Below are 14,878 nucleotides of genomic sequence, written 5' to 3' on the forward strand. Positions count from 1 at the left end.
GGGGTGTCGCTATGCGTGTTTTCTAAGTGTCGCTGATGTGGGACTATTTTACCGGTCGTAATGAAACCACGAAAACCAAGATGACTATCAACGGTGTTTATTTAGATCACGGTCACGATCACGATCGTAAACTGAAATTGCAATAATATTATAACGAAAGCATGAATGAAACGCTTTACGTGCCTATGTCGATAACGCGATTAAAATAACAACAATTAACGTGAATTAACATAAACAAATCATAAAAGGCTAAATTAAAACTACTCGAGAATCAAAGATCAGCTACACAATGACCATTTGCGGCTGGTTAACAGCCCAAAGACTAAAATGTGGGCGTTACTTTGCGAGCGTCTAGTTATTTCAAAATACTCCTTCGATTTCAAGATAATTAGTTGTACTGTTGTACAACACAGTACATATGTGCGCTATCGCCCAAGGTAAAAAACTAAACTTAAACATATTGAATTAAAACGAACAAAAATCACTTACATATCGGTCCCGCTTGTGCCAAAGGTTTGGAACGAAAGACGAAGTTATTGCTGTTCAAGGTAAAATCTTACGAAACTCTGGCTTAAAGGGACGCTAATTTAGCTTTTATATGCGCGTGGTGACGCTAAAATATCCGATTTCAAACCAATAGGGAAAAAGATAAACATTGTAACTAAGATCGTAACTAGGCATGCAAATTAAACTAATTGACAATTGATCTAATCAACAAAAAAGGCTGCTCTTTGTTCGATATCCTTAACATGGCTCCCCTGAAATATTCATATTTCACTAATCAATACATCTGTTAATCTCTTAGTTAATCTATCTATTATTCTATTAATTAATCAATTACTGTTCTATAAGTTCCTTTTTCATGGATCAGTTCATTTCTTAGAAGGCTCCTCGGCTGGGAATTACCCCGGATCTCAATCTTTCTTTGACGCTGGCAACAGCAATACCAACTTCTGTACTGGTCTCTCCAGGTACCGCACAGTTCTGATCCTCTTGCCGTTGCTGTCCAAGCAGCTATCCGCAAGAGCTACTTGAACCTTGCGTACTTGGCCATCGGAACTAGGGTAGACCACTGATACTCTTGCTAGCTGCCAGGCACTCCGAGGAAGACTTTCGTCTTTCACTATGACTACATCACCAACAATTAAGTTTCTCCGAGGGCGTGACCACTTTTGGCGCTGCTGTAAACTGAGGAGGAATTCTTTTCTCCATCGAGTCCAGAACTCGTTCGCCAAATGCTGAACTCGCCTCCAACGCTTTCTACAATACATGTCGGCTGGCTGGAAGGCACCTGGTGGAGCAAGAACGACCTTTGACTTCATTGTCAAGAGGTGGTTGGGAGTGAGTGGACTGGCTGAATCTGGATCAGTAAGCTGGGTCACTGTCAAGGGGCGGCTGTTGACAATAGCTTCTGCTTCGCACATCAAGGTTCTAAGAGACTCGTCGTCTAGCTGTTGTCCATTGTCTTGTAATAGTGATGCGAGGACGTTACGAACTGTTCTGATTTGTCGCTCCCAAACGCCTCCCATGTGGCTCGCCGCTGGGACGTTCATTTTGAAGGTGAACCAGTCACACTGTTCTTCGAGCAGCTTTTTCTTGATTTTGTCTTGGTTCATCTCAGCTAATGCTTGGGTGAGTTCTGTGCGAATTCCAACGAAGTTCGTCCCCTGATCGCTCCTTAACTGGCGGATAGGTCCTCGACGACTTACGAATCTTCTCAGGGCATTTATAAATGAGTCAGTCTCGAGGGAGTTGGCAATCTCGATGTGTATTGCTCTTGAAGCCATGCAGGTGAAGAGCACGTCATAACGTTTTAGTTCCTTCCTTCTCTCTTTGATGGCAAAGGGCCCAAAATAATCAACGGCGCAGTATGTGAAGGGTGGAGTGGACTCGAGGCGATCTTCGAGTAAATCTGACATCCTTTGTTCTTGCACTGCTCCGCGCAGTTTCTGGCACTTGACGCAGGATGAAATCATGTTGGCGACTACCGATGAACCGCTGACCACCCAGAAGCCATTTGATCGTACTTCATTTAAGGTCATCCCTTTGCCTTGATGTTGTGTACGTTCATGAAAATGCTTGACAATCAGCTTGGTGACGTGGCTGTTTCGAGGCAGGATGATGGGAAACTTCACGTCTTCTGTCAAGCTTGCACGTCTGAGACGTCCACCGACTCGCAAAATTCCGTTTCCATCTAAGAACGGGTCGAGCTTGTAGAGCGAGCTGCTTGTTTTCATGTTGGTCTTTCTCTGTCGGGCGAAAACTCTACTGTCAGGGTCGGTGTTTTTCTGCTTCATCTTCTGTAAAACTTCTATTACCTCTTTAAAGGCTTTAATCTGTGCATCACAAATAATTGCGCTCTCGGCGTTCTTCAAATCACTGACGTTCAGCACTTGCACTTCTTCATGGATGCACTTCTTCTTGAGCGCTCGATCTCTCAGAACTCTGTCGTAGCGTTGACATAGGGCAACTGCTCGCTTGGCTCGATACCAGTCAGAGAAATATTCTATTCTTTCAGCAAGACTCAATTTTTCTGAATGTGCTTGCACTGTTGTCGTGGTTGCCATGGTGACAGACTTCTTAACTTCTGGGTCGTTTTCTTGGAGTTTGTGGTCTTCTTTGGGTAGCCACTTGTTTTCGTTCTCCCAAAGAAACGCTGGCCCAGTAATCCAGCGGGAATGTAACAGCTCTTGTGTTTTCAGGCCTCGAGACGCTTCATCTGCTGGATTTTGTTTTGATTCGACGTACTTCCACTGATCAATTGAAGTGTTTTCTTGAATTTCTTGAACTCTGTTAGCGACGAACACGTGAAAACGCCTACTCTCGTTGGCTATATATCCAAGTACCACTCTACTGTCTGTCCAGAAGTATTCTTTATCAATGGTGTACTCTAGCTCAAGTCGCAACTGCTGTCTGATTCTCACTGAGCACACGGCGGCGGTAAGTTCCAGGCGTGGTATAGTTACAGGCTTCAACGGTGCCACTCTTGACTTTCCCATAACAAAGGAGCAATGAACTCTCTGGTTTTCGTCTACAAGGCGCAGGTAACTACACTGACCATAACCTTTGACGCTCGCGTCCGAGAAGTGATGAAGTTGTGCGCTCACAACACGACCAAAGTCATCGGGCTTATAGCATCTGGGAATTGAAATGCGTCGAGCTTCTAACAAATCTGATCTCCACTTTTCCCACTTAACTTTGATGTCTTCTGGTATCGGATCATCCCAGCCTACTTCATGGCGACACAAATCTTGAAGAATTGACTTTCCATCCAACAAGAGCGGAGCAACGAATCCGAGCGGATCGAAAATCGAGCTCACAGTGGAGAGTATACCCCGTCTAGTGCATGGCTTATCTTGTAGTACGATAGCAAACTGGAAGCAGTCAGACTCAACACACCAATGGACGCCGAGTGCGCGCTCTAAGGGAAGTGAATCAAGGTCTAAGTCTAACTCTTTCACACCATCTGCTCTGTCTTGCTCTGGGATTCTTCTGATGACTTCTTTACTGTTGGACACAAACTTGTGAAGCCGGAAGCCTCCTTTGCTGCACATCTGCTTTACACTTACGATCAGCTTCACTGCGTCTTCTACCAAGGGAACGGACTTCAAACCGTCGTCAACGTAGAAGTCCTTACGAACGAAATCTGCGGCGCTAGCTCCAAATTCTTCTTCAAAATCATTGGCCGTAGACTTCAAAGCGAAATTTGCGCAGCCTGGGGACAAGGTGGCTCTAAACAAGTGTACGGTCATTCTATACTCTTTCGATTCTTTGGTGAGGTCGCCATCTTCCCACCAGAAAAAACGCAACAAGTCTCTGAATTCTTCACTCACTTTTACTTGGTGAAACATGGCTTCTATGTCACACATGAAAGCGATTGGTTCTTGTCGAAACCTGCAAAGCACTCCAGTCAAATTGTTTGTCAAGTCGGGGCCTTGAAGCAGGTGCTTGTTTAGCGATTCACTTTCGTACTCGGCAGCACAATCGAAAACTACACGAATCTTATTGGGCTTCTTAGGGTGATAGACTCCATGGTGTGGAATGTACCAAACGTTTGCTTTCTCTTGAACTTGACCATGGGATGCATGTTCCGATTCAGACATCTCTGGTACCCTCTCAGCGTATCCATTCTTTATCAATTTCTTCATAAATTCCGAGTAGTCCGTGTAGTATTTCTGGCCGTTTCTACCCACGAATCTTCTTTTTAGCTGATTAAGCCTGCGAAGCGCTACTGTCTTGTTGTTTGGAAGCTCAATGGTTTCGTTCTTCAAGGGTAGTGGGAGCTCATAATGGCCATCATCGCGATGTTGAATTCCCTTTTCTGCTATCTGAATAAACTTTCTGTCTTCTTTGGATAGACCATGCTTCGATTTGTTTTTGTGTTCCAAGAAGTCGAGCTCGAACATCTGATTAAGAGGCGACCTCTGTAAAAGCGGTCCAGGGCATTTCGCATCGGAATAAAGTTTTCCCTCAAACTTTGCCCAATAATCTACCTTTCGTAGCGAGTAAATAAAACCACATTAGTTTCTGGAAATACGTTAAAATAAAATTTTTAGAGCTCTCAATAGTCAAAGCTGCAAAAGGCCCTTTTTTGACCGCTTGCGACATCGAAAATTTCAAAAGTTAAAAAGCCCGGTCCTCGTATCACACCGCATGCAGCAAAAGATCTTTTGTATTCTTAGACTGTGTAATATGTATGGTGTATAAAAAGCATTTCAATTTTTATATTCGTACATTCAGAGGTTCGTCATGATTTATTTAATAACACACGTTAGACAGCTTTCTGAAATTGGTCAAAAGTACTCTTTCTTTCTTGGTTGATATTGCTCAAGTCCAGACCAGACCATTGAAAACTCCTCTTGATTTCTTCTAATAAGATGTTTGGCATAAGAAAAATATAAAAACATCTTGCACTTATTAGTTTTCTTCGCCGTGGTGACTTCAAACTTTTAGCGATTTTGCTGGCGTGACAGCCGATTATGCAAATTATTCATTGAGCAAACTCCGACCGTTTTACATAAGTAGCTCAATAAATCTTAGATTTTGGCCATTTTAAGTTGAAAATATAGTAGGACAGAGCTTTTAGACCACACTGATTGATACTCTAAACATTTTAAAAGGCCAAAATTTGACGAATTTTTCTATCTCGTGACGAAAGACGTCAACAACAAAGTATCGAATATCATAATTTTGATTAGCGCGCAGTCAACCTTTTAATGGCAATTTGTTATTTCATATTTGAGTTCTGACAGCTTACGCTATTCAAACCTGTGTGAACATTTCGGAACCAAACTACAGGATTTTATTTAGTGCAACTGGCGATAACAGCGCACACTAAAATATACCGTGACCAATGACTCTGTCACGTAATTCAATTGTGTAATTATCCTGAATTACTTCTCCCATCTAGATAAAGCAGCGATAACATCGTCTTTTGGCCCAGAATTCTAGTCGGCAGGAATAAGAGAAAATTTTGTCTGCACACCTGACTTTATGAGAGTTTCTATTCACAACTTTAGAACTTTCTTGTTGAAAAGGACTCCGCGTTTTTAAAGGAAATACATTATTTCGTTACGTGTCACCTAATTTTTCCAACAATTAGCCATATCTATGTTGTAAAGTGCGTAATCCTATTAGATGTAATTCAATTGCTTCTTTCGGTACTGATTTGCTTTTGATTAATAACACTAAATTCTTGAAGCAGCATTCGCAGTAAGATGTCTTGCTTTCTGTCGCATTCCTTAGAAACTTCGTGAGGAGACTCACGAGGAGTTTCCGGGTTGTTTAATTTACTTCAGTGTACTGACTCAGTAGAGAGTCATCTCTCCTTAATCCATTTGTCAAAAGAGAGTGTCACGGAAGGAGAGCTTATCCTAGCAAGGGCTGGCCTGTTCGATATAGATGACTCATTTATGGCAAAAATGTTGGTCTGTGCAAAGCATAGGCACACCTATGGGAAGTTCTGGCGCCAAAGATCAGCGTGCCAGTATCCGACACACCCTGGTAGCGATTCCAAGGGGGCAAAAAGCCGGTATTCTGTCAATTTGGAAATGTCAAAGGCCATTTCTAAGATGTATGGCGTTCTCGTTCAAGTAGGTTCAGGTAGGAACAAGTGATTTAAGATACTGAAGTGGCTGATTTCAACCAATCTCTCCCGTTTTCTCCCCAATCGCTCGTTCGTATATTAATCCACTTTTTCCTACGTCCAGTCATTTGTATTAACTGCTGCAACAAGCACAATGCTTCTGTGAAGGAAATGCCATGGGTCTCTTTGGAATCCACAGAGAGAGAAGACAATGATTCCTGCGCTTATGTGAGGTAAAAGAGTTTGTGCGAATAAAAAGCGTTTGATATTGATGCATGCAGTTGTGTACATAAGCTGAGATACATAACCCTTTTCCAATAAGAAAATGCTCTACGGGCGGTAATTGTTAACAAATAACTTTAGTAATTAATCATAGCTTACTGGAGTTTTGCCTGTATCAGGGATCTCGAGGTAATTGCCTTTTGGTTACGTTAATTGCAAGACACACCGAAAGGTACATCTGTTTGTATCGATTCAGTTTTTGTAGATATTTTGTAAACTACAAAAGAGATGTGCCTAGTGCTAAAGCAGTTAGCCTGCGCACAAGGCTCTCGGCGAAAAGCCTGTAGTAAGCATCTGAGAGAACAGACGCCATGTCTTTCTCTCGCGTAACTTCTCGCTCGCGCGTGCCAGGTTTAATCACTCGCGCCCAGTTGACTTTGAAAGCATGTTACCTAGTTTATGTGTACAAATTCATCTAAAACTTGATATCTTTAATCGAAGGCCAAGCAAAGATGCCGCTCTAGAGAAGTTCAAACTAGCCATGAGCTCACCTATTACACCAAGTTCTTCCAGGCTTTCCCACAGCACCAATGACGAAATGTGGACTCCTTCAGCCGTGTTGGCGCTTGACGAAAGCATAGAAATACAGGATTTCATTTGGAATCCCAAGTAGATTGTTGGGAAAAATGCTCCTTTACTGAAAAATCTGAATTTGTGCAAAAAGCCGGGGAAGCGTGCCAGCTGGTGTGCAATGTCATAGCTCCAAGAGATGGTAAAGCGTTATTCCAAGCAGTCGTAGACCATGAACAGAAGTGCAAGACAGCTATTGATGTTGGCCTTCAAACCCTTATGGTCGCCTATCAGAATGCTCCCACAAAATCACTTAAGACTCAAATACTGAGTATTTATGCTGATAGATTCTCAGCCAACGAGCTTAAACGCTTACATCAACCATTTGAAAACCTCTCCGATAGACAAATAAAGAAGGCAAGAGCACAGGCGAAGAGTGAGGGGCCTGGAGTGCCCATTGAAAAAATCCCGCGTCATAGAATCCGTATACAACAGCGTCAGCTAGACCACTTCTTAGAGTTCACTATGAGGCCATATTACTATCAAGACGTAGCCTACGGTACTCGCACCATAAAACTTGAGAACGGTGAAGAGTTTGTCATACCTAACGTGGTGCGCACAGTGGCCAAGTGCACCATCATTAATCAATACATGGACCATTGCAAACAAACTGGATTTCAACCGATAAGTAAATCCACGATGTGGAGAGTACTAGAAGTTCAAGGGGCCACACAGAGGAAATCATTGCGGGGTCTAGACAATACTGCAGCTGAGGGAGCGGATGGTTTTAAGGATTTTCTCCAAATTATAGACGAACTGGAACGCGTGGGAGCGGAAAAGGATTGGTGTAAAGAAGTTCGGAAGAGGCTTCAGGAGAGCAAGTTGTATTTGAAGACTACATACCGTAATCACTGCAAAGAGGGCGATAGCAAATGTGCCGATCACTGTAGGGTCTTTGCACTGAGCGATGCTGGTGACACTGACTTTCAGAAAGTATGCAGTCATAGCCACAACGTGAATTGTGAGGATTGTGAGAAGCTGAAAAGTGTTCTTGAAGAAGTAAGTGGTGTTATTTCTGAGTACACAATGCAATTGGGTAAGGTTCAAGCGGAAGACCATCTTTATGAAGCAAAAAATGCTGCCGCTAAGATCTTTGGATGGAAAGGGCATATCCTGAGAGAAGAGAATCAGAATCAGTGCAAGCGTTAAATTCTTGACTCTTTGAAGGGAGATGAAGCATTTATAGTAGTTGACTGGGCAATGAAGTTTACAGCAATGAAGTTCCGGGAAAAGCAAGCAGAATGGTTTGCTAAGAGGGGAATCAATTGGCATGTGAGTAGCGTTGTTGTAAGACAGGAGGAAAGCCTAGAAGTAACTTGCTACGTACACCTTTTTAACAAGACTGGTTTTCAGTGCTGTCAGTCCTTGAAAATCTCTTTGTCACCATAAAGTTACAAAATCCAGGAATAAAAAAGGCCTTTCTAAGATCAGATGAAGCAGGTTGCTATCACAACAGTAAGCTGGTATCATCCCTACGAGAGCTCGGACATCACCAGGGAATCGAACTTGTGAGGTACGATCATTCTGAGCCGCAGGCTGGAAAAGATATGTGTGACAGGATTTTGTGTCCGTTAAAAGCGTCAATCAGGAGATACTGCAACGAAGGCCATGATGTTGTTTCTGCCAAAGACATGTATAACGCATTGAAAGAGAGACCGGTCAAGGGAACGACGGCGTCAGTGTGCATAGTCCAGGAACAGAACTCAACCCTAGAAATTAACAAGATTGCCAATTTCAACAGCTTACACAACTTTGAGTTTACACATGAGGGCCTGCGCCTTTGGAGAGCGTCTAATGTTGGGCCTGGAAAGTTTATTCCATGGAATAAAATTGTAATTTGTCCACAGAAAAAGACGGATCTCGTGGAGGAGATTCCATTCTTCCCCACTACTGCTCGACGAATTGCATCAGCAGGAGAAAGCAATGATGGCAACGACGGTAGTACCTATCAATGCCCTGAGCCTGGTTGCGATGAAGATTTTAAGACCCAGGCCGACCTTGACCTTCATATGAACTTGCTAGTTCATCATGTGAGTCCTGTGCCTGCGAGCATGACTGAAAGTCTTTATGACAAAGTGAAGAGGGAGTGGGTTCATCACTTTCAGTCATTGTCATTAGGGAATGAAATTTCGACTGAACTGGTGGCAATGACCACAGAACCCTTGACAAATGCTTCACAGCTTCCCATGGGATGGGCTCTTCATAAGAGAAGTGCAAGTGTACGGTTTTCGCAAAATGTCAGGCAGTACTTGACACAGAAATTTAATATTGGACGAGACACTGGCAGAAAACAAGACCCAGAGCAAGTTGCAAAGGATATGCGAACTGCCTGCACTATAGATGGAGAGAGAATGTTCGATAGAGCAGAATGGTTATCTAGCATACAGATTCAGGGTTTCTTCTCGAGATTGTGCCTTAAAGAGAGATCTAAAATACAACAAGAATCGGATGATGCCACAGACGTAGACGACGAAGACGACGACTTGGTAGAGGCATCCGCGTCTGATGTAGACGAAGAGTGTTTGAGAGAGGCGAGGAACACAATAATGGATGAGATAGGACTGAAACATCCAATCATGTTTGATATCTACGATGTGTGCTCGTTGGCAAGAGAGGGAAGGTTGCCTAGCCTGAAAGTCAAGATACTAAGAGACATGTGCAAACATTTTCATCTCTCATTCAAAATGCGAGATACAAAGGCAGCACTTCTTGCAAAAATGGAGGAAATGATTTCGGAGTGTAGTTGCTATGCAATCTAGTTATGACGTCCACTCGTTAGGCGAATGCGATATTCTTTTTTACAAGAACCCTCCAAAGTTATGAACCGAGACTGTTATGCAGACAGGTGTGACGACAAAAAAATATTTGTTCCTGTCTGCTAGATATCCGAGCAATCGCTGCTTTATTTGAACGTGAGAAGTAATTCAGGATAATTACACGATGGAATTACGTGAGAGTCACTGGTCACGGTGTATTTTAGTGTGCGCTGTTATCGCCGGTTACATCAAATAAAATCCTGCTGTTTGGTTCTGGAATGTTCATACAGGTTGAATAACATAGGCTGTCAGAACTCAGATATGAAATAACAGAAGCCAATTTTTTAAAAAAAGATTTCCATTAAAAGGTTGACTGAGCGCTAATCAAATTATGATATTCGATACGTTGTTGTTGACGTCTTTCGTCACGAGATAGAAAAGTTTGTCAAATTTTGGCCTCTTAAAATGTTTAGAGTATCAATCAATGTGGTCTAAAAGCTCTGTCCTACTATATTTTCAACTTAAAATGGCCAAAATCTAAGATTTATTGAGCTACTTATATAAAACGGTCGGAGTTTGCTCAATGAACTAATTTGCATAATCGGCTGTCACGCTAGCAAAATCGCTAAAAGTTTGAAGTCACCACGGCGAAGAAAACTAATAAGTGCAAGATGTTTTTATATTTTTCTTATGCCAAACATCTTATTAGAAGAAATCAAGCCGAGTTTTCAATGGTCTGGTCTGGACTTGAGCAATATCAACCAAGAAAGAAAGAGTACTTTTGACCAATTTCAGAAAGCTGTCTAACATGTGTTATTAAATAAATCATGACGAACCTCTGAATAAACGAATATAAAAATTGAAATGCTTTTTATACACCTTACATATTGCACAGTCTAAGAATACAAAAGATCTTTTGCTGCATGCGGTGTGATACGAGGACCGGGCTTTTTAACTTTTGAAATTTTCGATGTCGCAAGCGGTCAAAAAAGGGCCTTTTGCAGCTTTGACTATTGAGAGCTCTAAAAATTTTATTTTAACGTATTTCCAGAAACTAATGTGGTTTTATTTACTCGCTACGAAAGGTAGATTATTGGGCAAAGTTTGAGGGAAAACTTTATTCCGATGCGAAATGCCCTGGACCGCTCTTACAGAGATCGCCTCTTAATTGCTGATGGGTTTATGACCTCCTTCGTTTTCCCGTGCAGAATGAAACTCAACTGGTTAGCGCTGTCACTTGCTCCAGAAATAACCTCTCTTGTCAAGGTACGATGACAGGTGGAATCTAGGGCGTGGCCGTCTCTAGGGGTATCTGATGTGGCAACTGGTCCCACGATACTCCAACCTAGCAAGGTTCGGACAGCGTAAGGTTCTTCTCCTTTACCGCGAATGACTTCTGCTGGTGCGATCGCTTTGGGGCAGTTGCAACCAATTAGCAGGCCAATATCTACGTCTTCATCGTACGGAGGAATTTTGCCCTGGATCCTTTTAAGGTGCGGCCAGTTGTTCACGGTTTCTGGTCTTGGAATTTGGTCTCGACGGGAAGGAATGGTCTGGCTTGAATACTTCTTGGGTAGGTCAACTTCGGTGTGTTTGTCAAGTCGCTAAACAATCAAGCCATCAATTCTTTCAACTGCTATCCTCTGTCGACCAAGCATCGTGCTTAAATCTAAACTAGTTTCAACACCCTTGATACCGAGTTCACGCTGTACTTGGGTGGTCACGAAGGTTGTGTCACTTGCATCGTCTAGGAGGGCGTAGAACTTGATTGCTTTGGCTGGGTTATCCTTGTGGAACAGAAGAACTTGGATGATTCGACAATTAGTGATTACGCTGGCAGACTCTGTAGCTGAGCTGTGCGTTACACTGATCAGGTTTGAGCTCGCGGATCCTGAAACTGGAGGTTTCTCGCTGAGTGGTTCATTCTTGTTAGATGGGCGCTGAGTTTCTTGTGACTTGCGGTCAGGCTGTGGACGACTCTCGGTGGATTTTGGTTTTACGCCATGCAATAAGGTGTGGTGACGTCTTCCACATTCTTTGCAAATGGATCTATTACGACATCCCAAAGACATGTGACCTGACTTGAAACAGCCGAAACAAAGAGCTTTACTGCGAATAAATTCACTGCGTTCATCTACCGAACTCTTGAGAAATTTGCTGCACTTGACGAGGGCGTGCTGACCGTTGCAAAGGGGGCAGGCCTGATCTGTTTGATCTGCAAATGGTTTTGTCGACGAGGCAAGATCGCTGGGGCGTGGAGTACCTGATGTCGCGAGCGAATTGGCGCTCAAATTACTATCGTCCTTCTTCTTTGACTTGTTCTTCCATCCCCACTTCGGCTGGGTACCAGTCTTCTTGCGTTCCGCTTTCAGGGCGTCAGGTGAGAAGATGGGGTCATTTGCAAGTTCTGCTTCTTCTCTGACAAAGTTCATAAAGGTGCTAAATGTGATTATTTTCTTAGACTTGGTTTGCCTTTCATGAGCATGCCGGCACCATTTCACAGCAGAGTAAGAAGGAAGTTTGCTGCTGACAAGGCGGAGAGTTTCTGTTGAATCGAGGTCTCCCATTGACTGCATCGTCTTCATTGCTTCTTCGCATCGTATGAGAAAATCAGAGAAGTCCTGGAGGCCACTGCTATCACCATCATTTATCTTTGGCCAGTTTCTTAGACTAGACTTGTAAGCCTCAGCTACGTGGACGGGATTCCCGAAACGCTGGTCTAACATCTTCCGAGCTTTATCGTAGGCACTGTCAGAGCTCATAGCCAGGAAACCTTTCACTACGTTGTTAGCCTTGCCTCTGGTGTACTTGTCAAGGAAATACAGCCGGTCTTTGTTCGACGGTACATTACTGCAAATGATGGAATCGAAGGCGGTCACGAAGGCTGGATATTCAAAGTAATCTCCGGAGAAGACCGGCGGCTCTTTAACCGGGAGGCTGCTAATCTTCTGCTGATTGATAATTAATGAGCTCAATTCGGCCTGCTTCGCTTGTAGGCTGACGATTTCTTGAAGAGTGGTATTAACGCCATTCTCTTGAAATTGGGGCGTGAACGCAGGATCTGCTTTCCGAGGCTCAAAGGGTGGCGTTAGATAACTTCCAGGAACGAACGGAGGAGCGTACGGGTTAGCCTTAAAGCTTCTTTCTTGTTTAATGTTCTCGTCACTAACGTCTGGTTTTAACTCCTGTTTAACCGCGGGATTAACGTCTTTGACACTTGACTCCTCTTTATAGCCCGCTAGTCTTTCTTCATCTAGGATTCGCTTTATCGCTACCTTTTCGGCGCTTGCGATAGCTATCTCTTTCTCAAGATGCAGCCGCCTTAATTCTCTTTCTTTGTCGAGAAATTCCATTTCGGCCTGTAACTTGGCAGCCTTGGATGCGGCGTCGAGTAGCGCAAAGGAAAGATGTTTTGTAGAGGACGTACTAAATTTAGACTTTCCAGACGCCTTTGATTTCATGCTGTGATCAGATTTGACAGATCTCACTGACTGTGCCCGACTGAGGTATCTTTCAAGTGATTGCATACGTTCACAAAGTCGAACTCTGCACTCAATAAATTCCCGATCGCGAACATCGAACCGTCGATATGAATCTTCCTTTTCTTTTTCTGACTGAATTAGATCATCGTGCTCCTTGAATGCGGTATTGAATTTGTCTTTCAAGTTGTCCAATTTGAATCTCTCTTCTTCTAATTGTTCTATTGTTGTCTCGGGTAAATCGCGCAGCACATTAATCTTATCCATCTGTTGTTTTAATTTTTTGAAGGCGGAGTTCCGATTAAAAAGTTTTGTTTCCAGCTGATAAGCCAAACCCTTTTCGGTCATTACTCTTCTTCGTCCAGTCGTTTTGGAGAATTCGAATCGTGAAAGTTCTACGCCTGCCACACTCCTGGGTGGCTTTGGTATTTGAGGCGTCGCCTCAAAGTCCAACTCTGATGGTGTCCTAATACGTCCGAGGACCGGTTCGCTAAAAACACTCATCGTTCCTTTGCCAAGAAACAAAGTACCAAAGGATCGAGACGAAGTTTAAATAGAATTCGAAACCATTTGGCGGAATTAAGCAACGATATTTTACTGTGACGCTTGCGACGAAAGAGGAAACTTCGAGGGGTGTCGCTATGCGTGTTTTCTAAGTGTCGCTGATGTGGGACTATTTTACCGGTCGTAATGAAACCACGAAAACCAAGATGACTATCAACGGTGTTTATTTAGATCACGGTCACGATCACGATCGTAAACTGAAATTGCAATAATATTATAACGAAAGCATGAATGAAACGCTTTACGTGCCTATGTCGATAACGCGATTAAAATAACAACAATTAACGTGAATTAACATAAACAAATCATAAAAGGCTAAATTAAAACTACTCGAGAATCAAAGATCAGCTACACAATGACCATTTGCGGCTGGTTAACAGCCCAAAGACTAAAATGTGGGCGTTACTTTGCGAGCGTCTAGTTATTTCAAAATACTCCTTCGATTTCAAGATAATTAGTTGTACTGTTGTACAACACAGTACATATGTGCGCGATCGCCCAAGGTAAAAAACTAAACTTAAACATATTGAATTAAAACGAACAAAAATCACTTACATATCGGTCCCGCTTGTGCCAAAGGTTTGGAACGAAAGACGAAGTTATTGCTGTTCAAGGTGAAATCTTACGAAACTCTGGCTTAAAGGGACGCTAATTTAGCTTTTATATGCGCGTGGTGACGCTAAAATATCCGATTTCAAACCAATAGGGAAAAAGATAAACATTGTAACTAAGATCGTAACTAGGCATGCAAATTAAACTAATTGACAATTGATCTAATCAACAAAAAAGGCTGTTCTTTGTTCGATATCCTTAACACCATCCTTTTCCATCTTTAGCAAGGTGTGTTCCACTTTTGACTGCAAAGCATAGGAAACTGGTTGAGCTTTGTGAAATTTGGTCCCATTACTTTCACTTCATACGAAAGGCTCACCAGTGTAACATCCGAGCTCGGGCTCGGAAAGGTTTCCTTGAGGTGCAGAAGCAAAGGGTGTTGTAGAAAGTATAGTGCCAGTATGATTCAACCCTGGCAAGTTTTCCAATCAATTTTTATGTCCATGAGCCAGTTCTGTCCAAACAAAGTAAAGATACCGCTTGTACCACTAGCAATGGCAGGGAGTGTTGTAATCCTAAATTCTCTACTT

At 42.8% G+C, this 14,878-nt stretch overlaps 2 protein-coding genes and 1 long non-coding RNA gene across 3 annotated transcripts; all 3 read right to left on the minus strand.

Annotated features, from left to right (window-relative positions):
• Positions 1–81: 81 nt before the first annotated feature.
• LOC149042673 (uncharacterized) lies at positions 82–549 on the minus strand. The gene is made up of 2 exons (XR_016188530.1): positions 490–549; positions 82–131 (listed from the first exon to the last, which is right to left on the minus strand). It is a non-coding gene; the product is annotated as an uncharacterized LOC149042673 (long non-coding RNA).
• A 365-nt stretch (positions 550–914) lies between these two features.
• On the minus strand, positions 915–4,406 carry LOC113679529 (uncharacterized). The gene has a single exon (XM_027196499.2). The coding sequence runs from the start codon at positions 4,404–4,406 to the stop codon at positions 915–917; it is 3,492 nt and encodes a 1,163-aa protein (XP_027052300.2).
• Positions 4,407–11,176: 6,770 nt separating this feature from the next.
• On the minus strand, positions 11,177–14,427 carry LOC113679527 (uncharacterized). Its single transcript, XM_089212714.1, has 2 exons — positions 14,292–14,427; positions 11,177–13,933 (listed from the first exon to the last, which is right to left on the minus strand). The coding sequence occupies exon 2, from the start codon at positions 13,674–13,676 to the stop codon at positions 11,298–11,300; it is 2,379 nt and encodes a 792-aa protein (XP_089068840.1). The 5' UTR covers positions 13,677–13,933; positions 14,292–14,427; the 3' UTR covers positions 11,177–11,297.
• Between the last annotated feature and the right edge of the window lie 451 nt (positions 14,428–14,878).

The sequence above is a fragment of the Pocillopora damicornis genome, chromosome 7 (assembly GCF_964200805.1).
Source record: "Pocillopora damicornis chromosome 7, jaPocDami1.2, whole genome shotgun sequence".
NCBI lineage: Eukaryota > Metazoa > Cnidaria > Anthozoa > Scleractinia > Pocilloporidae > Pocillopora > Pocillopora damicornis.